This window comes from Cydia pomonella, chromosome 1 (assembly GCF_033807575.1).
Source record: "Cydia pomonella isolate Wapato2018A chromosome 1, ilCydPomo1, whole genome shotgun sequence".
NCBI classification, from domain to species: Eukaryota; Metazoa; Arthropoda; class Insecta; order Lepidoptera; family Tortricidae; genus Cydia; species Cydia pomonella.
Window position 1 is genome coordinate 14,967,764 of NC_084703.1, and position 25,261 is coordinate 14,993,024.

The 25,261-nt window shown below is 37.3% G+C and overlaps 1 protein-coding gene across 1 annotated transcript; it reads left to right on the plus strand.

Annotated features, from left to right (window-relative positions):
* Window positions 1-11,296: 11,296 nt before the first annotated feature.
* Window positions 11,297-15,605, plus strand: LOC133516309 (uncharacterized). The gene is made up of 4 exons (XM_061849173.1): window positions 11,297-11,573; window positions 12,394-12,552; window positions 13,873-14,100; window positions 15,324-15,605. Exons 1-4 carry the CDS (start codon window positions 11,466-11,468, stop codon window positions 15,480-15,482), a joined length of 654 nt encoding a protein of 217 aa, XP_061705157.1. The 5' UTR covers window positions 11,297-11,465; the 3' UTR covers window positions 15,483-15,605.
* The last annotated feature ends 9,656 nt before the right edge of the window (window positions 15,606-25,261 follow it).

Consider the following 25,261-nt stretch of genomic DNA (forward strand, 5'->3'; position numbering starts at 1 on the left):
TTGTTTTATTATAATAATTTTATAGCCATTACCCCACACGTCATGCTTTTTGGCAAGCCCCCATTACTTTTTATCATATTTAGTACACAATTGGTACTTAATTTGTACTTACTAGAAAAAAAAGTGGCTGTGACATAATCGGACAGACAGACGGACATGACGAATCTATAAGGGTTCCGTTTTTTGCCATTTGGCCTAAAAATGTACCCTAAACTAAAGAGTTTGGAAATAAAAGCCAAATGAAGTTGGGGCTACCGGATTTTAGCAAAGTTGATTACTTATATTAGGAAGTTGCAAATTATTCTGAAGAAACTTTCTGACTATGCGGCATGTGTTTAAAATAACTGCTTTTTGCATAAGTAAATATGAAACATTTCCTGTCAATTATATATGTAATTTTCAACAGTTGAAATATGTCACTGTTAAGGAAATATGTGAAATGTTTCAGAAATTGCCCATCGCTAGTTACCACACAATTGCCCGGCTGGAGGCCAAATTTCAACTTCCTAGGTCATCCTCATCTGGAAATTTCGTACGTCATCGTCATACCCTCTGGTTTCAATAAGAGTTGCTATTTTGCTTGCTTGAGTTGCTGGAAAAATGCTCTACAGAAACCCCAGCTTCATTTGGTTTGTACTCCCAAACTACAGACGTACAATTTTTTTCAAGTAAGTACAAATTAGTACCAATTGTGTACCTTCATGTATCTAAAATCCAAACCGCAATGTAGGGTTGCCAAGGAGCATGACGTAGAGCTGGGAAATGCAACGCAACCTATCTACTTGGGATTAAAGTATTCTCATTACTAGCATAGAGAATTAAATCACTACGTTGGAAGAGGCAGGACTCCCATAATCAGTTTGCATGGCAAATGATTACCAACATGTACGCCAAAGAACTGCCAAAAAAATTACGTAATATATCTTTGGCAGCCGTTTAAGTTCACTTCCGAACTCTAATTTCAGTAAACTACGGAGAGACCCGAACACTTTCCTTAATTTATATGTAACAGAAGTACATAGGTCGAACAATTTTTTGATATTTTGTAGTTCAATTGCGAAACCGCCTCAGACATGTAAAAACAGCGCTGCACAATAACGCGCCGCGTAGTCAACTATTCACTGATACAGTGTTGGATCTAGTAATTAGGTAGGTACTCGTAAGGAACATTTTAATGACATGATTTCAAATAGCAATAACATCTGTCGGATGGCTTGGCATATAATTGCATCTTAAACAAATAGCAATAAATAGTAAACAAGATTCGCTGGAGGTGTTGATAAGTGAATCAGCCGGTACGAGCGCCGAGAATCGGACGGCGGCCGCCGCCGCGGCGCTAAACCGGTTCTACGTCGACGCGAACAAGACCACCTGCGCCCGCCCCGATATTCCTGCAGCGCTTTGTTATCTTAGTAAGTATGTAAACAAACACAATAAGCATATTGAAAATGAACCGTTTCTGGTCCAATATATCGTTAAATCAATAAAATTGAACAAAAGTAAAGACTCGAAGGATATCTACGACATGTCGTCCCGTCTGCTTGATATATTACCGACTTTCATTATAGATATATTTTGTGACCTAATAAATAGATGTATAGATGCAGGTACCTATCCCAGCACGTTGAAAAATATTAAGGTGCAGCCGATATATAAAGGTAAAGGTGACCTTAATAGTTTCAAGAACTATCGACCCATATCGTTGATACCACTGTTCTCGAAGGTCTTCGAGCGACTACTTAGTGACAAGTTAATGTCTCATTTCTACTCGAATAACTTATTAAACACTCAGCAGTATACTTACCAACCGGGAGACCAACGATCAACGCGGTGCGCGACGTAGTGACCAGCGTGACTAGCCACCTCGACGCCGGGTGACAGGTGGCAGCCATATTCTGCGACTTGTCGCGCGCCTTCTTGCTGGTTGGTCACTCTCTCATTTTATCCAAATTAGATCACTATGGAATCACGGGCAGCTTCCTACATACCATAGCCTCCTTCCTAAAGGGCCGGAAACAATTAACATCCGTACGTGGAGTACGATCTGATCTCCTGGAATTGGGGGATATTGCTGTTCCTCAAGGGTCCGTGATCGGAAATAACCTTTTTTCAATATTAAGGCGCTCTTATAGACAGATTTTAGGTTTTTGAGGGGGTGAAGCAGAAGAAGTGGTAAAGCAGGCAGGCGGGCGCCCCGCGCGCCGCGCTCGTAGCAAGCCTACGTCCTTATTCTGACGCCATCCGTATTCTGGTTTGTTAGTTCTGGGATCTTTTCCGGAAATTTATATTGATTATGATTTTAACTTAATGAAATTAAAAATTTGATAATTATATATAATACTAGAGTATACCGCGGCAAATTGAGAACCTAGTAAAATGATACCAAATCGTTTTGTGTCGAAATAATATTACTTACTAATTCAGACAAAAGCTACAACTGTCTGCTTTAAATCATATATAGATACCTATTCAAAACTTAGTTGACCTTAAAAATGCAATAGAATATCGGGCAAGTAGTGAAAAAAGGAAGAATACTAGCAAAGCTAAGTAATTTGTGGAAGTGAACGTAAAAAGGTAGCATGTTTTTGCTGGTATTGAGATAACTGAAAACATAAGCATAAGGTATGCACAAGCATATGTAGCTCCAAAAAGTAGATAAATTATGCTATCTTCTCAAAAAAGAACCATGACTCTAACTGTAACGACTATTTCTATATTATTTTTTGAATTGACGACAATGAAGACGATTATAAATTTTAAATGCAAAAGTCGAGAAAACTGCTATTTATTATTTAAAGTTTATAATGGCAAAAATGCACTTATACTACTACTACTACTTCGAAGTTATATAGTAATGAGTATAATTGACTGACTTTAATTAATGTCTAATAAAGAATCAGTCTGTTGTCTGTCGACTCTGTCTGTAATCAAATATTACAACCTATATTTGACCCACTGAGGTTTCAGATGAAGTTGAAAATCTGCATACATATGTAAGTAGGGTGACAATGAAATATTATGGTACCATCGAGCTGATCTGATGCATGAGAGAGGAGGTGGCCATCGGAACTCTGTGTCAAAATATCGCAACCAAATTGCGTTTGAGGTTGTTAGAATTGTCTCAGTGAGTATTATTTTCCTTTGGAAAGAAGTACAGTTAAGACCTGTTCCGTAAAGTTAATTAACATACAAAACTTTCCGATGAACAAAATTATTTTATCGTCAACTATGTTATTTATCCCTTCAAGTGGTGGCCCACCACTCACGGGTCGATGCGATAGCCAGAAAGCTGTCGGCCAACAGAGGGTGGTTAGTGAGGTGTTGCCATATTTAGTGGCAAAATTAAAGGCTTTGAAGTATATTTACGCTCTTCTAGCGCCCAAAAGTAGCTAGCAAGTTAGACAAGGAAAACATACATACACACGCTTGTTAACGCTTGGTTGCTAAGGACCGTTCATCCGGGATCGAACGCCTAGGTCGAGTTCTGTCTTGATTTTTAAAGAGGTTATTTTGTAAATACACGGTACCCTCGAGAAAACGGAAAGATTTTAACAGTATATTCCGGATCGTATTTAGAGGCAAAAATGTCATATAAACTTTTTTAATTCGCCTAGTTTCAGAGTTAATACCAATTAAAAAAAATATTTTTCGTTGTGTTTTAGTGCATAACGCCTTTTTGATGGCTATGTCGCCAGTCGCCACTTTGGGACCTAGTCTAGACTACCTTCTTGACAGATATCAAAGTCACAAGGTACCATTTGAATAGACTAATTTTTACGAAAAAAAAATGTACCAATTTGTATTAATCCATAAATTTTCCAAGAACATGAACTTAATATGTTTAAAAACATACAAAAAGTAAAAAAAAAAAAAAAAACAATTTTTTTTTGCGAAATTGACTTAAACTTGTACATGAAATTCTTCTTATGACCTCAGGAATACGTGGTTAAAAAAATTCCGTTTCCTCACGGGCACTTTTTATGACTTAACCTTTGAATTTTAAGCCCTACGTAGAAAATTAATTAACAATTACCTCCAATCATAACTTTGTTTTGTGGTGGTAGTCATTTTTAATAAGGAAACTGGAAAACTGTCACTGTTGCTAGGTTTGATTAGTTAGGTGCATGTAGCGAAATGCATAAACATTACAATAATTTAACAACAACAAGGACAACTTCAACAGAAGGACAGGATGTCACGATCCTCAGCATTGAGGGACCAAGAAGAAGAAGACAATAATTTAATTGTTCTATTCGAATAGCGTATTTAGTGCTTATTCTGACGATATATGCTTCAATATATACTTTTATACATAGATAAGCTTAAATAGTTGAATTTGTAATATTCTCTAAATCCGCGCTGAACACCCGATGGGGCCCGCCACGTGACTACTTTTTACGTTTTGGCTTCTGCCACTTGAAGGGATATACTATAGGCCTTGACTAGTGATTCATTTCAAAATAAACTATTTTAATATATACATATTACACATAAGCACCCTAATGTAAAAATGAAGAAAATATATTTTGCGAAACTTTCGATCGATTTTTCCACTTATATTTTGTATTGGCAGAAAAAATAGTAAAAGCATATCACATAACAAGGTCCAAGGTTTTAAAGAAGAAGGTAAAATTGGCTAAGACCTGAAATTGACGGCAGAGTGTCATCGAAATTTATACTTGAAAAAAGAAATAAAATGTCACCAGTTTTCATTTCAAACAAAACAGAAATAGCATGGTATAAAAGTATTATACCAAACTTTTACAAAGGACTTTATGTTTAACATTATCAAAAATGGAATTTAGTGACATTCTTGAATTTACAGAATAATTAACCAGTGAAATAAAAATATTAGCGAGAGGTACAAATATATAGGAACTTCCAAACCGAGTACTTGCAAAATTTTGAATGGAATTTGAAGGGTAAATATCACTCCTGCTCACCTTACAAAATAAAATAGTTGATAAATGTTGTAAATAAAGTCTTAAGTGTATACCATATGAAAGTTAATAAACCAGAAATACCAAACAAATTCAACACTTATAACATAAACTATTACAGCCATTTGAGCACTTCCACAAAAACGTGAAATGGTACCTTTCACTAAGCACTATTTAAATCCCACATATTTAAATCCAGTATATCTCCTGCATCCTGTATGTGTTAAAAATGAAGCTGTTCCAATATAATGACTAATATAAATTAAACAAGCGGATTAATTTTATTTGTTTACGTTTAAAAATAGGTATTCAATTTGATTATTACTGTAATAGCCATTTAAAATATTATTTTACCTAAATTGATAGTTAAAAGTAGGTACCCCTCACGAAATAAGTACTACTGAATTTTATACTTAGCAGTGTTTTTTAAAATGTACATGTATTTTACCTTCCTCGTATTAAAAATGAAAAGTAGAGTGTTTAACTCGGGTGCAAGGCACCATTTCATCATTTGGTTAATCGTGGCTGTATGCCGGACAGGTGCGTGTGTAAAACTTGTCAAAAAAGATAATATGACGGATGGATGTCTGAAATGTCACCGTATTTAAGAATCAATTAGCTTAAAAATTAGTTTTTCTTCGTAAGAGTGATGAAAACATTGTGTGTATAACATATTTGTGTATTTATAGTATGATTATCCATTTTATGTAACGTCCGCTAAACTAGCACAGGCCCGACGCTGACAGTGGTCACGGGCGTACTGGCGTACTGACGGTATTGCCGCGCAGGGTAACGTTTAGTAGACAAAATGTTGAATTCATAATTATGAATGAAAAATTTAACGCATCGATAAACTGACAAGCAAAATGTTAGAGTTACTTAAAAGCTATTGAATGAAGTAAATTTCATATTGATATTCATCATAGTACTTCTAAAATATCGAAATAAATACAGTTTTAAGCATATTTTCAAAGCAAAAATCTATCGAGAAAAAGATGAGCCATCGTGTTTCTGACAAGCATACGGCTAGTTCAAAGACTGAAGTTATACATACTAGAAAATAATCGATGAAATCCTTGTACAAGCCTGTAAATATCGATTTAAAAATAGCGCATTTTACTATACACCGCGCCTTAATGAACTATTTCACAACCGCCACAGACAATGCGGAAATTGTGATGTTCGCCGATGACTGTTGTGTAATCGTCGCGGCAGAAAATCACATCCTACTCGAAGCCAAATTGGCTAAAGTAATCGAGGAGGTAGCGAAGTGGTTCTCAGCCAACGGAATGATATTGAACGTTGAAAAAACTAATATAATCCGCTTCTGCTTGCGAGTGAAAAGAGTGCACGATTTACATATAAGTTGCAACGGCCAGCGTGTCCCTCAGGTGGATCAAGTGAAATACCTAGGTCTGATAACCCTTTACCAGGCCCCGAAGAACCAGCGTGTCTTAATACGTACTTTATATGCTGTTGCAACCGTATTGAACGCCTTGTAAAAAATGTATTTATGAACGTCGGAGATCTTCCTTTAAACCAGAAATAAAAATGTGGGTTAAGGTTATCCCATCGCCTGTCTAAGTAATGAACTGTCATACTAGATTTTGTCTTTATATATTATTGATCAGGCCAAGGGATATATTCCACCCACATCTTATATCGGTTATAATAGTCAAGGTTTAACTCCAAATCTCCTACGAAACATTATATCAATCACTGAAAAAAAATCACTTACTTACGTGAGTTTTTATGACATGACAAGACAATTTACCGGGCCATGGGAAATATAGCTCCCACACAGTTAAACTCTAATAAGGCCATGGGATAATGTCAACCCACATCCTAATTCTGGTCATACACAATACTTAATGCATGAATATTTAGCAATGTTTCCGATTACATTAGCTTTCAACACTCAAAATCTACAAAATATCAAAAAATTGTTCGACCTATGTACTTCTGTTTCATAGAAATTATGAAAAGTGTTCGAATTTCTCCGTAGTTTACTGAAATTAGCGTTCAAGTGAATTTAAACGGCTGCCAAAGATATATTACGCAATTTAGAAGCGTGTTGTGAATGAAGATCATAAAATAATATTTTCAGGGATTGACAAAATATTTTGTAGGTGGTTTGGAGTTAAAACCTGACTACGGTAACCGATATAAGATGTGGGTGAAATATATCCCTTGGTCTGGTAAAGGGATAATTGACTCTGGGCTTACGTGGAGTCCGCATTCGCCCTGGGCAGACTTTGCCCCAGTCTAAATATAAATAATGTCAAGAAAGCTTATTACGGCTACTTTCATTCAATACTAACATACGGTATCGACCTATGGGGCGACGCTGCGGACCGACTGAGGCCATTCAAACTCCAAAAATGAGCGATTTGGTGCATAACTGGGGTCCCATAGGACCATCCAGCACAGGAACTGTTTAAACAAACTGGAATTCTCACCCTACCGTGTTTATAGATCTTCAAAGTGGCAAAATACGTAAGACGTAACCTAACGCAATTTCCGACTTGCGGCAACGCACGGGGTGCGAGTTCCAGCAGGCAAAATGAACTTTATCCCCCTAAAACGCAACTTGCCAAGTCTAGAAAGTGTATGCATTCGGTAGGGCCTAAAGTAAAATTTCAAAGCTAAGCTGCCGGTCGCCTTCTCCGCGGCTCCATAACCTGGCCCCGCTCAAACGGTATCACCAGGTTAGGGGCCGTGGGGTTGGATAAACGATCGGTAGCGAAGAGCTGGCCCACACCAGCAACCCACACCGTCCCCAAAATGACGGCCACTCGACCACCCCACCAGTCGGTGGGGAAGCGACCCGCGACAGCCGCCGCAGCCATTGTGCGGTAGCGGCCCCTCATACCCCCCCTGACGGGGGGTATCGACAGATTATTCGACTCGACTCGCTCCACTGGTAGCTCACGCGAACTCGACGACGACCGAAGGCAAAATACTGAGCACGGTTTGCATCGGTTTTTATACCCCATGCGGGGTATAGTAGAGTGGTTTTTGGTCCAAAAATCTTCTAGAAATCGATTTTCGCTCATGTCATCTCGGATATTATGTATTCATTTTGGTGTCCTGAACAGTGGTGGAACGAAAATTGTGGGAGTAGTTACTGTGACGTCACAAAGACGGCAGTACAAAGTTTTTTACTTTTTTTTTTTTCTTTTTAAAATACCAACCAAATGAAAGGGATTTGTGAGTAGATTGTGATGTTGTTGGATTGTGAAATTTTCGAAAGTTTTCTGATTATTTGTTAGACCAAGTAGTGAAAATGTAATAGTTATATATTTGTAATCTACTCCCAAATCTCACTATCAATCCGTAAGGGTGTAAAAAGGGAGTGGACATTTATTTTGTAAAGTGAATCAATAATTTCTTTAAACAAGGCCTATAACACATTCATCATTTAATTTTTCGCACGAAGTAAAAAATGTTTATGCATTTTTGACCAATTGCTCATCCCATAAGGGGATGAAAAGGGGGTGTAGAGTTTGTATGCGTATCAATAAAAAGGAAATTGGACGAAAAATAAGCTACCAAAATTACTAATTCCACGCAGACGAAGTCGCGGGCAAAAGCTAGTAATATCATAAATGGGAAAGTGTGTCTGTCTGTTACCTCTTAACGCTTAAACCGATTTTAATGGAATTCGGCATAGAGATAGTTTGTCTCGGGGAAGGGCATAAGATATTTTTCATCACACGTTCTCAAAAAATATCTTATGTCATGCAGGTGTACTGAAGGACAAAGACCTATATTGTTCCCACGGGAGTTATGAATTGGGAAAAAAAAAGCCGTAACTCCCTAGGGAGTTGAAACTTTTTTTAATTATGTCACTAATTCATACAAACCAAGCAGCGTAAATGAGTTTTACTTTTAAAATACTGCCGTTAATAATTTAATAGGTTTGTTTATGTTCAAAAATATTTAATTCGATTAATTTAATAGCCGTTTAAAAAAATTTTTCATAATTTTCAATCGTGGCTGAATGCCGAATAGGTCTGTGCCTTCGATCTAATCTGTCAACAACTGACAATAAGGCGGACGAATGTTTGATATGTCACCGTATTGAAGAATAATTCCGCTTAAAATTTAGTTTTTTCTTCGCAAATGTGATGCAAAACATTGTGTGTAACTCTGGGGGTAAGAATATTGCAAACTTAGGTCTTTAATTCCCACCCTAGCTTCCAAAATTTCACTTACCCCCTCGTTGCACAATGTACTATTTTTCAATCGACAAAGTCGCAAGCAAGAGCTAGTATATATATAACATAAGAAGGTAAACTACATCAAATACGTGAAATAAAACGCAACTATGTACTTAATCTACCTCGGCAGACTGCGTTTAATAATTGGTGTTATTGGCGTTGCATTGTATGGTTTAGAAAAGTTATTTGTTTTGAATCAGTGTAGTCACGTATTTGCCATTCATCACTAGCATACAGCACCCTTTACACGATCATGTTTCCTTTGAAATTTGATATTATACCGGGATGTAGTTTTCGAGAGTATTTAGCATTGAATTCTTTGACAGCAACCCGGGCAAGGGGGCGGCAGACACTGTGTACCCTTCGTATCGATGCGCCCCGGAACCTTCCTTTCTGGACCCTTAGGTGTTACCAGTTCCAGCTCCATTTTGCAGCGTCGTTCTCCATTCACACCTACTTTTGCCACCTTTGAGAAAAAAAAAAGATTAATACATAGATTAATGTCTAAAACATAAGTCGACAACTGAGATTTATAAGTCGACAACTGAGATTTATAAGTTGATAAGAGTCGATTGAAGCTATCTCTGCATGGCATTTGGAAAGACAAAGTGTGATAATGTAATAAAGTTAGCTTAGACGGACCCTAAATGATAAGTTTTATTTTTCCCTGCAGTAAGCTGCAAGTAAAGTTACCGCCACCTACTTACCTGCCTATAATCCTTTGTGCACGACTGATGTGTATATATAAGTAACCTGTAATATTCTAATCACTCTAATCGGTATACCGCCCCGCCCCCCACTGTACTATTAAAAAACTATGAGTTGAAATCAATAGGTATCACTATTTACCCTTAAAACAAATACGTCTTTCCTAGGGTGAAGGATTGTTTGCGCTTTTTTAGGTCCTGGGACGTTGGTAGGCACCATCTGGCATATTCTCGGGCAAGGGCTCGCTTGAATACCCTTAGATTTAGGAACTTTTTGTTCCATTTTAACAAACAATTGTAAGAATATTATTATTACAGTAAATTTAATCAAAGCAAAATTCCTTATGCCAAATTGTCATTATTGTGCAAAAAAATAAAAAAAGGTCAAAAACTTTTTTCCTAAATCTTCTTGCCTATAAAACTGGCACAACATGTCATTATCTGAATCGATTACCTACGCGATCGAATGACCAAATACACAGAGTATGGAAAAATAGTCCATGAAATTGGTACATTTTACCTAACATCACATGAGGTAGTTCTGTTTTTTTTTTTAATATTTTGGTAGTGATGAAATGGTAATAACAAATCTAAGTTTTCGACCTAGAAACCCCTTGGGATCATTGTAAAGTACATGAAAATCCATTAAATTTTAGGACTTTTTCAGTTTTTGTAAAAAAAAATCCACCGAGAACCGGAGCTACGGCAAGAGTCCCTATGCACACTTTCAAGAAGATGAAATTTGCAATTAATTGACAATATAAGTCTTAATAGTCTTAGTGAGCCAAATAGTTTCTACGGCTTCTCAAAGGTTTGCAAAATTTTGAACTAACTGTAACTGCAAAAAAGGTTGTACCAGCAGTTGTGGTTGCAAGGAAGCAGGACTCAAATGCTCAGCTGTTTGCAACTACAGTAATGGTCAATCCTGCGAGAATATACCAGACCGGAGATGTGTGCAGACATTGAAAAACCATTCATTATGATCCACCATCAGATGAGGATTTCGACCTGCCTGATCAGGATGACGAAGAAATGCTACCACATACGCTGGGTGCAAAAGAAGTGCTGTGGATTCAGAGGACAAGCGTGGTCCATCAAAGATAATATACAAGAGATGCGAGTTATAACAAGTTCCCTCACTGTACTGTTTATTATACACATGATGATCCGAAGGGCTTTCGAGGTGGAAAACTTGGATATATATATATATTATTAGTGATGTAAGGCAACACCTCTTTTTTGGCACGATTTCCATGTATTATTAGCATTTCTATGATGTTTATTTTTTTGCAATTGAAGATCATCTTGTCAAGTGTTATCTTGTGTTGGTTGTCCTTTTTCGACAAATGCCATTTTTACAAGAGACCTACTAGGTACTGTATATACTGTTCAATACTGTTACTTTATAAAAAATTACACAAATTTATATTCATCCTCTATGCAACTTCTTATGTCTCGTCCAACGTAGTGATTATATGCTCTTTGGTCTCGTCAATAGACGGGCTCTCCGGCATTACTTTTTTATTTGACTGTCAACGTGCTCTTGGCTAAAGATCTAGCACAAATCAAAATTTACTATAATAAATTTATGCAAAATGGCGCAAACCCCACCACCACCTTCACATCCACCTTCTAATATTCAAAAACCACGAAAGCCCCGGAAACCGTATGAAGAAATCGGGGCCATATTTAACGGAAACGAAGTAAGATTCGCTCTTTATACAAGTGGTAGGCGGCAGTTTTACAATTCATAGTGAGCGTCATGATGGCGAGTGGACCTCAGCTTATTTCAAGAAAATATTTATATTGTAGCTTCTGTGCCTCTTCCTAAAAGAATGTTCTTAATAAAAGTAAAATTATAAAAAAAAAACGATACAAGAACAAAACTCTAAAAAACGAACAATTAATATTTTAAACCTATTATAATTATTATCGTCACATATATTATGTAAGTTCAAATATTTTTATTTTCCAAGCGTCGTCGCGGCGGGGGTTTGATTGAGCCTAATTGATCCCACTTAATTACCCACCTTCGAAATCTAAACGCTCTTTTCTAGTTCAATATGACGTTTAGATTTCGAAGGTGGGTAATTAAGTGGGATCAATTAGGCTCAATCAAACCCCCGCCGCGACGACGCTTGGAAAATAAAAATATTTGAACTTACATAATATATGTGACGATAATAATTATAATAGGTTTAAAATATTAATTGTTCGTTTTTTAGAGTTTTGTTCTTGTGTCGTTTTTTTTATATGCTATTATATATTTTATATGCTAGCTATTTTGGATATGGTTGGCACTATTGTAATAGGCCTATAATTGTTGACGTCGCACCTGTCGCCCTTTCCTTTAAATTCTGGACATACCCTGGCATTTTTTAGAACGGCAGGATATGTACCAGTTTCGAACATAAGGTTTATGAGCACGACAAGTACGTCACCAACAACGTCGGATGGTCGGATGATATGGAAGTAATTGGTTGCTTACTAAACAATGTCTATAAAATTGAATTCTGGTGCTAGGTAAAGATCCGAGTTCCTAAGAGCACGTCGAAGTCTCCGAAGCTGACGCCGTCGCAGCTCAAGCTGCAGCAGCTGTGCACGTGCGACGACGACGAGTCCGTGTGCTCTGAGACCTGCGGCGCCGGCGCTGCGGGCGACGACAACCAGCTGTTCTTCCAGGTGACTCAACTGCCATAACTATCGCGTCTCCAGAGCTGATGCCGTCGCAGGTGTAGCTGCAGCGTGTGCACGTGCGACGACGAAGAGTGTACCGGTGTCTTGGAAACCAAATGTTTATCCAGGTGATTTAACTGCCATAATCCATAACAATCATGTTTTTGAAGTTGTAATATGTGTGCATGCCACTTCCTTCAAATAGCATAAGGTAAGAATCTGTGCCAGTACCAAGGTAAGTTTGTAGCAGTGTAAGAGAATTATGCTTACTGGTAATGTTCGTGTAAACATATAGTAATAGTTATTTGTACAACAAGAGAGCAAAGTTTGATATTTCTTCGAGTGCTTGTTTGGAGTCCCGTGCAAGCGAAAGATTCTATAGTAGATTCACGAGCGTAGCGAGTTAATCTAATTTAGAATCTTGAGCGTGGTAAGGGACTCGAAAGCGCACGAGATGTAAATAACTTTGATCTCGTGTAGTACACAAAATTTTTCACGTCAGTCAGCCATCAAAAAATACAACCTGAAAAAATGTAATCCGTCTTCATCACTATTTCACTCATGTTTTCTGAAGGTATTCTAACAATTAACTTTAATTACCGCAATAAAACAAAACGAAAGAAATTACAATAAAATGATACGAAAATAATGAATTAACGAACATCAATTGACAGTTAAATCGTGAACTTTTTTTTGTTAAAAAAAACTATGTAAGTTACGGTCCGAATTGCGGATACTACTATTTGTCAACTATAGTAGAGATCGTTAAAAGTCGTTAAGTAGAATTATTTACTGCGTAACAATTGCTTAAATTTGTATAAGTATATTGTTTTGATTGTATAATAAAATACGTAAAATATGGTATTTTTATTAAATTTTAAACTTTTATTTCATTAATTAATTATTACGGATGAAGACTCGTAGGGTGTTTTGGAACGATGCGGTCTGACTTATTTCGGGGGTCTATTATAAACAGTCAATATATCGTTGAATTACGTATGCACTTTTTTGTCTCTTTCTTTTTGCTAATGACGTGAAAGGGACAAAGACAATAGAATCCGAATATTTCGAACTTGTATTAGGCCCCGCACGTTGAAATGACATTCGAATATGACGGTCACTTGAATGTTATTTTGTCTCACTCAGTGAGGAAAATGCGATTTTGCTCACTGTTTTTAAGCAGCAAATTACCCTTGTTCCAGCTGCTGACGTGAAAAATATTATGGGGTGCTACAAAAAAGAGGTGTTATAGGAAGTTAAAAAACGAAAACATCTAATACGTAAGAATAAACATTATTAAATTACAACAATGGCATAAATTGACAGATACCGGACGACATTTGCGAGGCCACGTCGAACCGGAACGCCAACAACTCTGAGCTCGTGTACAGCAAGCAGGAGCGGCACAAGTCCCTGTGCAACACCTGCAACGTCACCCCCCCGGATGCACCCAAGGGCGTCAAGGCCCACAAGGTGCTGCACCCCAATAAGGATGTGTTCGTGTTGAAAATCGGCAAGCAGACTGATGAGCCCAACCGAACTGGTAATATCGAGGTAAGATTAACAAATTGCAAAATCTGCACACAGTGTATTATAAACCTCTATTTTGTCTCACCTCGTTTTTTTTTCAAATGCCTATTATATGTATGCTTGTAAACACCAGACTCAAACTCCGACTACGATACGACTTGTAGTTTTTTTAATAAAAAAAATATCAAATATTGCTTATACCCGGGTCATGAATTTCACGAAATAGAAGATTGTGACAAAACTAAATTATTTATTTAAATTTTGATTATATAGGTAGAATGCTCATATAAAGCCTTACTTTTCTGCAAGTTTTCTGTATATTTTTGCAACTAAGTAAATGATAAGAAGAAGAGATAAGAAGAAATTAACTAAAATCCCAATTTCTAAATTAATATTTTAATCTTAAAAATATCGTATTAGCTCGAAATTCTAATTAAAAAGAAAAACTAACTTCACTAGCTTAGTGATCCAAACAGGATCTTGGCCTCTGACACAAGAGAGCGCCATCGCCACTCTGCCCTTTCGAAATTCTAATACTAAACGAATATGTACAAAAGCCTTTACTAATAGTATGAAAATCACATGCTAATACCGTGTAATTCAGATGTTATCAGTAACGTTTTATCCGGATTTCTTTCGGCTAGGGGTTGTCATTTCAGGTTTGTTATACCCTGGTCTAATCTGTGAGTTTCGAACATATAGATCGATTCATAAAAGCGTGTCTACTGTAATTGTACGTTATCCTTCCTTAAAATATAAGGAAGTAACTACTCTCCGAAACTAATTAACTACCGGTTGCTTCCATGAGAGTTACCATTAAACCTTAAATAAGCACAGAATACCGCATGGGGTAATAGTTAAACTACATTTTTATTCCAAAGGACTTTGTCATTAACAATTAGGGATATTCCATGAAACTACTGGTACTTCGGTGGAATTGTATTGCAAAGCAGCGACTGATTTTAGTTGCAGCAATCAAAAGCAGATGGATTTCTTTTACTACTGTTTAAAAAAAAAGAAATATACGCTCGTGTATAAAATTGACCCTATGCCCTTTGCTTTGTCACATAAGGACACATCCTTACGTCTATGCTGGCAAAGGAGTGCTACGATATATTTGGCACTTTGCCTGTCACTATCTATTTGATGCTGACTTTACCTAGACAGCTACTCACTCAGATTTGAAACGCAATTAAATATTAATTTGCGGTTGAGGTGTAAAGAAATAAAAAAGACTTTATGTAAAGGTGGAACTGGTGACGCCGCGTGCGCCTGCTCGGCCCAAGCCCCCCACGCACGCATGCAAGGACATCCAGTGCGAGGGGCCCGAGGTCAACTGCTGCATGCCCTGCAAGCAGTGCCGCCCGTGCCGGAAGCGGAGGCGACTCCCGCCCTGTTGCATGTGACCTGCACCCTGACGTAGGTAACAGCCCAAACAACTGAAACTTATTTCAAGTGACCTGATCAAAAAATATATTTAATTATTATGCATACTAAAACGCGCCAAATAAAAACATTTTACTTCTTTATCATCGTTGTTTCAGTCAACGCTCTCATTTTAAAACGAAATAACATTCAACTTGTCATGAACATTAAAGTATCATAGGAACGTATACCCCGTGAAATTGTTATCACTGACAGACAGACAGACAGACAGACAGACAGACGGACATGGCGAAACTATAAGGGTTCCTAGTTGACTACGGAACCCTAAAAAAGGATAACTTATTTCATTATTTTTGAAGTCGGTTAACTTTTTTTTGTAAAAAAATTTTATTGCAGTACCCCTAGTGTAAATTTGATCGACATCATAACGTGACGAACGCGTTTGCGTTAAGTCTCATTTTGTATAGGATTTTGAGTTTCCAAAACGTTCCGCTTGGCGCGCTCTTTCTAAATCCAATACAAAATGAGACTAAACGCAAACGCGTATGTCACGTTTCGAAATCGAATTTATTTACACTAGGGGTACTGAACATTTTATAATACTCGTATCCTGAACATCTTTGTACAGGGTGTCCAAGAGGAGCTAACTAAGCTAAGAAACTAATCGGCTGTCATTTCAAAACGCGTGCACAGAATCAGAAAAGTCAAATTGCTTTAAATAGAGGAAATTCGGCAGTTTTAAACGCACATAAGTAAAACTCAGTCAAATATTTTATATTTCAATGTATAACATATTATAATTACGAAAAAGTACAGAGATTAAGAGATTGTGCACAAAAATCAATTCTCTTCTTAAAGCTGTGAAAAACTGTGTCCAACATTTAGTTCTTAATAGCGCGAACCACTTTCTGGATGGCCGCGATCAGTTCTTCTACTGCGCTGGGTTGTTTAGCGTTACAATGTTCTTTAATGTAACTCCACAAGAAAAAATCACAAGGGTTCAGGTCCGGTGAGTACGGAGCCCATTCTAGAGCCTCGAATCCCATATACGCAATGAATAGTTTCAAACACCTCATGAGTCCAGTGCGGCGTTGCTCCATCCTGCATGAAGTAAAAATGTTTAACCAGTCCCCTCTCTTTTGCATAAGGGAATAATTTCGTTTCGAAAAAGCTGTTTGTAACTCTCTCCTGTTACCATAGTTTCCAAGAATTGCAAATAAATTCCTTTTACTGAAATCGCTGCCCATGCCATTACTTTCTGTGGATGAAGGGACTTCGCTAGCGATATGTTGGTACCGTACCAGATAGACCTGGCAACTCGTGTCTACGGTCCTGGAGTGGACCATACTCCACGAAGTTATCGATTATCCTACAAAAATTAACGTAAAATTACTTCAATGCAATTTAATGTAATTAAAACACAAGATGTGTGATAGATGGATATAAATAAATTTTAAATTCTAACCTTTTCAGAGTGTTTTCGCTGGAAACTCTATGAGTTCCAAACTTAGTACTAAACTCTATATGCATTACTATAAATTTTTTCCCTCGAGAAGAAGCACTTAATATGATATACTTTTTCTTCCGTGGTGAGCTCACCCATTATGACGCGCGCGTACGTGCTTCAACCACGGCTGGAATAAAACTGCGGGGCCTCAGGTATGCGCCTTAGAAATAGGAACCCCTATTAAGTCCATGGAGGGAAGAAACACTTATTTAGTTTTAGCAACTTCCTATTGGACATCCCGTATGTTTTTCCTTCATCTATTAATAACGTTTGGATCAAACTTCTCTCTTTAGAGCAAGCCTTCCCCTTCCCATATTTGCAAAACTTGCTAGCTTGAGGTGGATGTCTAGGGATGTCCTGCCGACTAGCCACCAAAAGATGGCGTGATTGTACACAATTTGCGGATTATTACTTTGTACACAACAAACAATAAAAAACATTACGTCTAAATCGAAACATATTTAAACTAAAAAGTGTCACATTTCATAAAAAAATCTCTCAAAACTGCAAAATATTGCAATTTCTTGCATTCACGCACACTACCATATCAACTGTCATTCCCCACTGTCAGTCTTTTGACCATTAAAGCCTGACCAGGAATATATGATCATTGTTAAGAGAGCGCTATTATTCTCATTTATATGGTAACAATTCAGTATAAGTAGTCTGAACTATGTGGATTGGCAACTCGTTATTATGACTTACTTTTATTCGCCATAATCGAAATCAGAATCCAAATATTCGCTCTCCATATGGCAAGTGGTTTCAAGTTCAGACCCAGAAAGTGACTTACTGTAATCACTTTCAGTGTCAGAAGTGTCACTTGCCCCAACTTCAATCACGAGTTTCTCCACGTGGATATTAATTGTGTGATCTGATTTCCTATAATAATTTTCTGTTTTGATCACATGATCGCAACAATTCTTCCAAGTATCGGCAGTTATTTCCTGAAAATAAACACGTTTTTTTTCTATAACATATATGATTTCAGGTAAATAAGTACCTCAAAACTGTTTTGCACTAGTTTCAAAAAACCATTTCCTCCGTGTGCCAAATTTTTGATGCCACTGTGCCTTTTACTATCGGGACCGTGCGAAGTGCGTGGTGGGGGTAAGTAAAGCGATCCCAGCGCATAAGGTGGTAAAAATTTGAACTAACTGCGGATAGCGTCTTTAACATTTCGTACAATTATATGGCTCGAAATGAAACTTTGATTTACGATTACTCCTGAAATATTCATTTAAATTGTATGGTGTAAGGGACCATTGTAATCTGTATGAAATGCTTAATATAACTAACGTATTTATTTTGATAATTGTTAATAATGTATCCATGTAAATAGCTTTACAAATGCCACATATTACGTGATCTTTTTCTAGAAGTTAAGAATGGATATAGTAAGTTATCCTTAAAAGATAGACATTTCACATCGCGGACTTTTTTGTAGACCTATGAATGAGAAACAACCCCACCATACATTGTGTTGTTATAGCTCAAACGGATTAGGCAGCGTTTTCGATTAAAGCTCCTAGCCAGCGTGATTTTTTCCGACAACATCGTTATATTTCAAACAATTTACACAAAACCTTAACAAGTTATATACTTAAGCCTTCCTCAAGAATCACTCTATTGATAGATGAAAGTCGTATGAAAATCCGTTCAGTAGTTTTTAGTTTTGGAGTAGTTTTATAAGATGTAGTGAATTGACGTTTTCCCCTAGAATTGCGGACACTAGGTTGCGTGACAGTCGTGCACGCTCCCAATACCCCATATCATTTCAATATGGTTATAAATAAATAAATAAATAAATATTATAGGACATTATTACACAATGGTATGGTTAAAAACGCAATGATATGGCGGTAGACGAAGTACTGTGTGACCTTTTAAAAGATGATCTTTTAACATTTCATCTATTTCATAGTTTGGATCTGGTGTATGTTTTTTGCGATAGTCATTAAATTTGCATTAGTTGCCTTGGCTGGATAAACAATATTGTTGTCATCAAGCCACTTTTGTATCCGCGCCTTATTCCAAGAAGTATTGGGTGCTTTGTTGGTTTGGTAAAAATAGTATCTTACGTTGTCCATAGGTAACTACACAGAAATTTTCATTCAGGTTGGGAATAAGCTTTTCGGTGACCCATTTTTTAAAATTATCCTTATTCATTGAGTCATGATAGTCACTTTTTTTTCTTTATCGTTGTATAGAAGTAAAGAATTTGGTACAAATCCTGTAACTCCATTGTGCCAGCGTGTACCATTATGTACCTTTTTCCAGTAGCTACAGCTTTAGATACACCTGGTTTCTCATCACTTTCCCAGCACTTGTTGTGATTTAACGATGTATGAATGTATGATTCATCCAAATACACAATAGGAATGTTATTTTTTCTAGCATTGTCAATTTCATCTAAATACTTTTCTCGCCAAGCAATTATATCAAATCATTCCATCAAAATTTGTCTCTGATTTCGACACTTTTTAAATTTATATCCTAACTTTTTCAAAATTAGTCGAAATGACTCTCTGCTTGTTTGACTGGTAGTTTGCGCGAGAGACACTTCCAAAGTGAAAAAATGTGTCCCCCCCCCTCTAACTTCTAAAATAACAGAATGAAAAAACTAAAAAAAATATATGATATACATTACCATGCAAACTTCTACCGAAAATTGGTTTGAACGAGATCTAGTAAGTGTTTTTTTTAATACGTCATAAATGGTACGGAACCCTTCATGGGCGAGTCCGACTCGCACTTGGCCGCTTTTTCTCAGCTCCCATCATATAGATTGCTGCCTCTAATATCTAGGTGCGTAGACAATATGCTAATCGTTAATTTTCCGTAGCGAACGAAACAAAACTGTCTCTGTCGCACTAATATGGAAAGGTGATAGAGAGAGATACGCTACGCTACGGAGCGTGAACGATTGGCATCTTGTCTACGCACCCTGGCCGCCCTAGGCGCGGGCCTACTGGGCCTAGTGGGCCTTAGGGCAAATACGCCTACAATATAGTCTAACGGATACAGTATGGGGTTCTTCAAAAAAGGAGTGTACAGGTTTTTAAATGGTATAAGTATTTAGTTTATATTATTGTACTTTTAGCTGTATTGCGAGCACATTATATTAATACGCTAATAACATGTCAACTGTTTTACTTGTGTCTATTAGTCATAGCCCTTTGAATAACAGGAACGGCTCAATTCGAAACAAAAGCATATTATTAGCTACGTAGGTGCATCTACAGGGTAAGAGCGCTCAAGTAACTTGGTGTTTTCGTATCTGGGTCGAAGTTATAAATAATATGTTAAAATACTACTTGGAAACAAGCCAAGTGGTGTCAACGTACGACATATACGAGTTTTCCTTTCAGCATCAGAATTACTTACATGTCAGGTATTAAACACTAATAACCTAGTAAGAAAATTAACTACTTACTTAGGAAAACCTTGAAAGAACACAACACAGACACACAGTCGATTGTTTTGTTTACAGGTCATATCTTCAATATCTTCATATCAACTTCTTCGCTTGTGACGCTCGTAATGTGACTTGTACCTTTATGTCCGTAGTCCATATAATACTTTATTTCAACTGGAATAAGCTGGGAAATCCAGTGCTGCGAATGAAAGTCAGTTATCACTTGGTCACAAATTTAAAAAAAAAAATTAAACCCAGAGCCTCTTCGATGCAAAAGGCTTATATTAGTCGCGGGTGGTGTTGGGTTTGAAATCTCGGTTATTTTGGCTGGAGTTTTCACACTAGTGTTAATGATGGTTTTCATACTTTGTTCATCAGCCGTATTACCAATTACCAAAACCACTTACTTAGGATATTGAGGCACCAGAACTTGGCATACATTTTAAAATAGTTATTTGTTTTACAAGGGGGCAAAAATGTTGGTTAACCGCTCGTGCTAATATTGATACCCGAGCAAGCGAAAAATTTCAAAATTGAACCACGAGCGTAGTAAATGGTTCGGGAAGTGGAATCTTGAGCGTAGCGAGGTTTAACAAACTTTTCCTCCGAGTGAAACACAAAAATTTTCAGCGCCCCAATGCGAGGAAAATACTAACTATGAATTATCAAAAAAAAAAACAAATGAACGTGAAAATCCTATTGAACGTAATAAAAAAAAATTACATTCAAAATGGTCATTTAAAAGTCAATTCTACCTAAGGAAACAACTCAAAATTTGCATCTGATTATTTTGCCCTACATATGGATAAATTAAACTTTATTTAGTTTTTGAACAATCGAGCCAGTTGCTATGGTGAAAACTTACTTAATTAATTTTCTCGAGGTTTCTTAATGATATCGCTATGAAGGTGTGATATCGCTATTTCAAATAAACAGGCGTCTATTTAAATGTATACTTATTCAATTCCATATTACTCTTTAGGTCGCTCTCTGAATTTGATTGTGCTTCAATACATGTGGAAGCACATTGCGAGCGCTAACCTTAGGCAGTACTTTCACCCTTAAGTAGGCAGTCATTAGCTAGAACTGAAAATGCACCTGCCAACCTTGCGTCAGAATGGCGGATGTCATTCATTTCTTAAATATCTCTGGAGTTAAAAGAGCACGTTGCTCCAATTTTGGCGCACATTTGGCACATTGATAGCACTAACTCCTGACGTATACTTTCGGTTCTATTTTCTATATCTAAAATTAAATATATTTTTAAAAGATATGCCGGTAGCAAATCTTCAAAGAAATCCAAATGTAGTGATGGCAGAAATTGCCAATTATTGTTACCAAGTAACTTAAGAAAATTAACCTCAGTATGGACAAACAGAGTCGCAAAATAAAAACTAGAAGGAAAACATTTTTAGGGTGGCTCCCACTACACCAAAAGTGGGGATGATATTTTTTAATGGAATCAACCCTATAGTGTGGGATGTCGTTAGATAGGTCTTTCAAAACAAATGCGGGTCTTTAATAACCATTTTTTGATAAACGTCATATTTTCGGAAATAATCGCTCTGAAAGAAAAAAGAATATGTTTCCCCCTCTACTTCCCCTAACTTCTGAACCGTGTGTCCAAAAAATATGAAAAAAATCGTGAAAGTAAAGCTTAGTAAATACTTTCAAGGAAAACTATAGCGAACCTGATCGGTGTAGCCGTTTTTAAGTTTTTGCTAAAAGTCTATGTTGACGGACGGGTAACTATGGAACCCCTCACTGAGCATGGCCCGACATGCTCTTGGCTGGTTTTTTTTATATTTGGTCAGCAGGTGACTAAGAAGAAGAGTGAAACAATTATAATGCTATTTGTAAAAATATTCAAGATATGAGCAAAAAACTGAAAAAAGTACCTTCAACCTAAAAAAGCTAACCCTGAAAAGGGTACCCCCCCCCCCCTTACAACCTCAGCACAACCCCCACCCTCGAGGACTTTTAGTATGTTTATCTGGAGACCATAAGGGATAACTATACCAATTTTCAAAACTACGCGAATTAGTTCTCCTGATTTTATTAATTTTCTTGAGCTAAAGGAGCCTTCTAGGAATTTATATTGGTCCTATAAGCAGTTTATTTAAATGCCTACCCACATGTTAACTGCAAACTCACGTTGAAATGAAGATTCTTCTGCCAGTTATAGATTATTTTCAGGCCAGTGTCATTATCAGTGTCATCAATCATTAGCTTCTATGGCAGAAGCCTCTGAACTTCCCGGTCACGGTATGCATATTATGCATGCAGACTATAGCCCATACAACTTGTCGCGCCATTTATACCCACCTTGTGTAATACAAGTGCCTGAATCCAAACGGGTATATATTCGCTTGGGCAACAAAATATTATATCACATCATGAATACATATAATACCATGCCACATGAGAGTAGAAGAAGGGGGTTACCTTCGACCACACTGTTACATGTACAGGACATTTACTCAGAGTTGGCATCGCACGCATCAATATGAGAGTCTAGTCTACTGGCCTATCCACAATTCCACAGTGACTCATCCGTACGATCGGTTCGCCTCCAGACTAGGTACTACCGACTAGTACCCTGGTGTCCTACACACTACCTGGACGTGGGGGCGATGCCCCCACGGGGTCCTCCATAAGCCTGCCCCCTAGACCCGGCCCTTGTACTCCAACTCATAACCGACCGTACTACATGCTTTGCCTGTGTGCTTCCGGTACACACTCCATGAAGCCACGGGCTTCCCTGTCCAATGTCCTTGTTGTCTAGGTACATACACCTCAAGATTTTATTACACCTTAGTGAAACTACGTTAACCAAACCCTAGTCGTTGACCGTTAGTCAACCCCTAGTTCCACTCCCATGCAGCTAGGATGTCGATTATATATAAGCGTAAATATGTGTATAAACACTCACCAGGGCAGGCTCCCGTTACCGGGTGGAGGCACACCGTGTACTTCATTTCTCAGCACACTCAGCGCCATTCCACGCCTCATGCACGTACCTTCATTTTTTCTTCCCAATGGCGCCATCGTGTTTTTTTCCTCCATCGGAACTGTCATCTGATGCCACATGACAAAGTAGTAACCTAGTTGATACCACTTACCAACTTACATCGCGCTTGGCGCGACACAACTTGAACAATTTCGATACGTAGTCATGAGATATAGGAAACATAGTTCCCAGACGCTTGGTGAATAATTGCTTCAAATTTATAATAACAAAAATATAGTTTATTAAAATTGAAGGGACATGTGTAATACAAAATAACCATTTTTAGCAGTCCAAACTTTACGAAATTTATAAATAAGAAATTTAAAATCAGTGCAGCGCATTTACCTAAACGTACTTCAGAAAAAAAATCATTACCTTATTAAGTGACTCTGTTTTAAAAAAAAATGATAACAAGACGTGCTAATAAAAACCAGTACTTGTTATTTCTAATAATTACAAGTATACAATTTCATCGACTAAATCTATCAATTTGATATTTTTGCTACTAAATTCGATAACGGCCTCTATAATGAATGACACTTCTCCCTAGTATATTTCGGTGAGCGATTGCACATTTTTTGTATTTGCACGAATATTTGTATTTGGACCCGGGTACGTCCTTAAACTACGTCCAAAAGAGAAGTATGGGCATTGTGAATGTCATCTCCCTTTGTGTGGTAGGGCACAGCCGGTGGATGTCATTCCAGATCTAGAGCAGAGCCCAACTGGGGAAGTACCCAAATAACACCAGCAGCCAAATAACACTAGACCCTACTCATAGTGTTGTGTTCCTGCCGGTGAGTAAGGTTGCCAGAGCTCAACGAGGGGGTTTACCGACCGGGTTTAGGGTCGGCAACGCGCATGTAACTCCTCTGGAGCTGGAGGCGTACATAGGCTACGGAGACTGCTTACCATCAGGCGGGCCGTATGCTTGTTTGCCACCGACGTAGTATATAAAAAAAAATAACAAAAATATCTAACAATGATTGGCCCCACCCAGACGCTCAGGGGCAGTGGGTATGAAAAAGTTCCCAAATTGCTTGATTTATTTTTTGTGTAGAAATTTAAGGTGCCGCCTAATTTTATATTAAGGCGAAACTATTCTGTTTTGCTAATAATTTACAAACTTTAAAAATATCCAATCAGTGCAATAAACTCGGCACTACTTACTGATGAAAAGTCATAGACGTGATTATTAGTTCAAGCAGGTAATGACTCCTTGCTTGAAATGTCGATTTCTTCACAGCAATCATCACGTGCCTGGTCACGCAACCTGGTTGTAGTTTCGATGACTTATCAGTGTTTTTGATATTTATTCTTACTCTTGAACGCAATATTTAAACCGTGAAATTATTTAAATCGGAAACATTCTTTATATTAGGTATTATGCTTAACGTAAATCAGTTGCTGTGTCCGCCCACCGCCTCCGTAAGGTTAGTAAGTCTTTCGTCACGTTGTTATAATAAAGTCCCCACTGATATAGTGAATTTACCACTTAACAAGTTTAAATCATATATTAAGCGTTCCTTGTTAAGTAAGGCGTACTGCGTTTTAAATGATTTTATAGACGGTAGAGATGCCTTTAAGCCGGTAACTTGATTTCGATAGGACGATAACAGTTAAATATTGTTTTCTTTTCATTGTGTATTAAGCATGCTAGTGTCCAGTAGAATTGACACATTATATCGTTTAATTTACTTTTAGTTTTGGACACTTATTCATCTCTAAGTTTTTATTTTTATTTTGTGTTGTACATACCTATATATTTTTAATGATTCTGACACTTGGAGACCTTTACATTTCTAAGTAAATTTAAGCTAGTAATTTTGTGTAGCTATACCGACTTTTATATAACATACATATA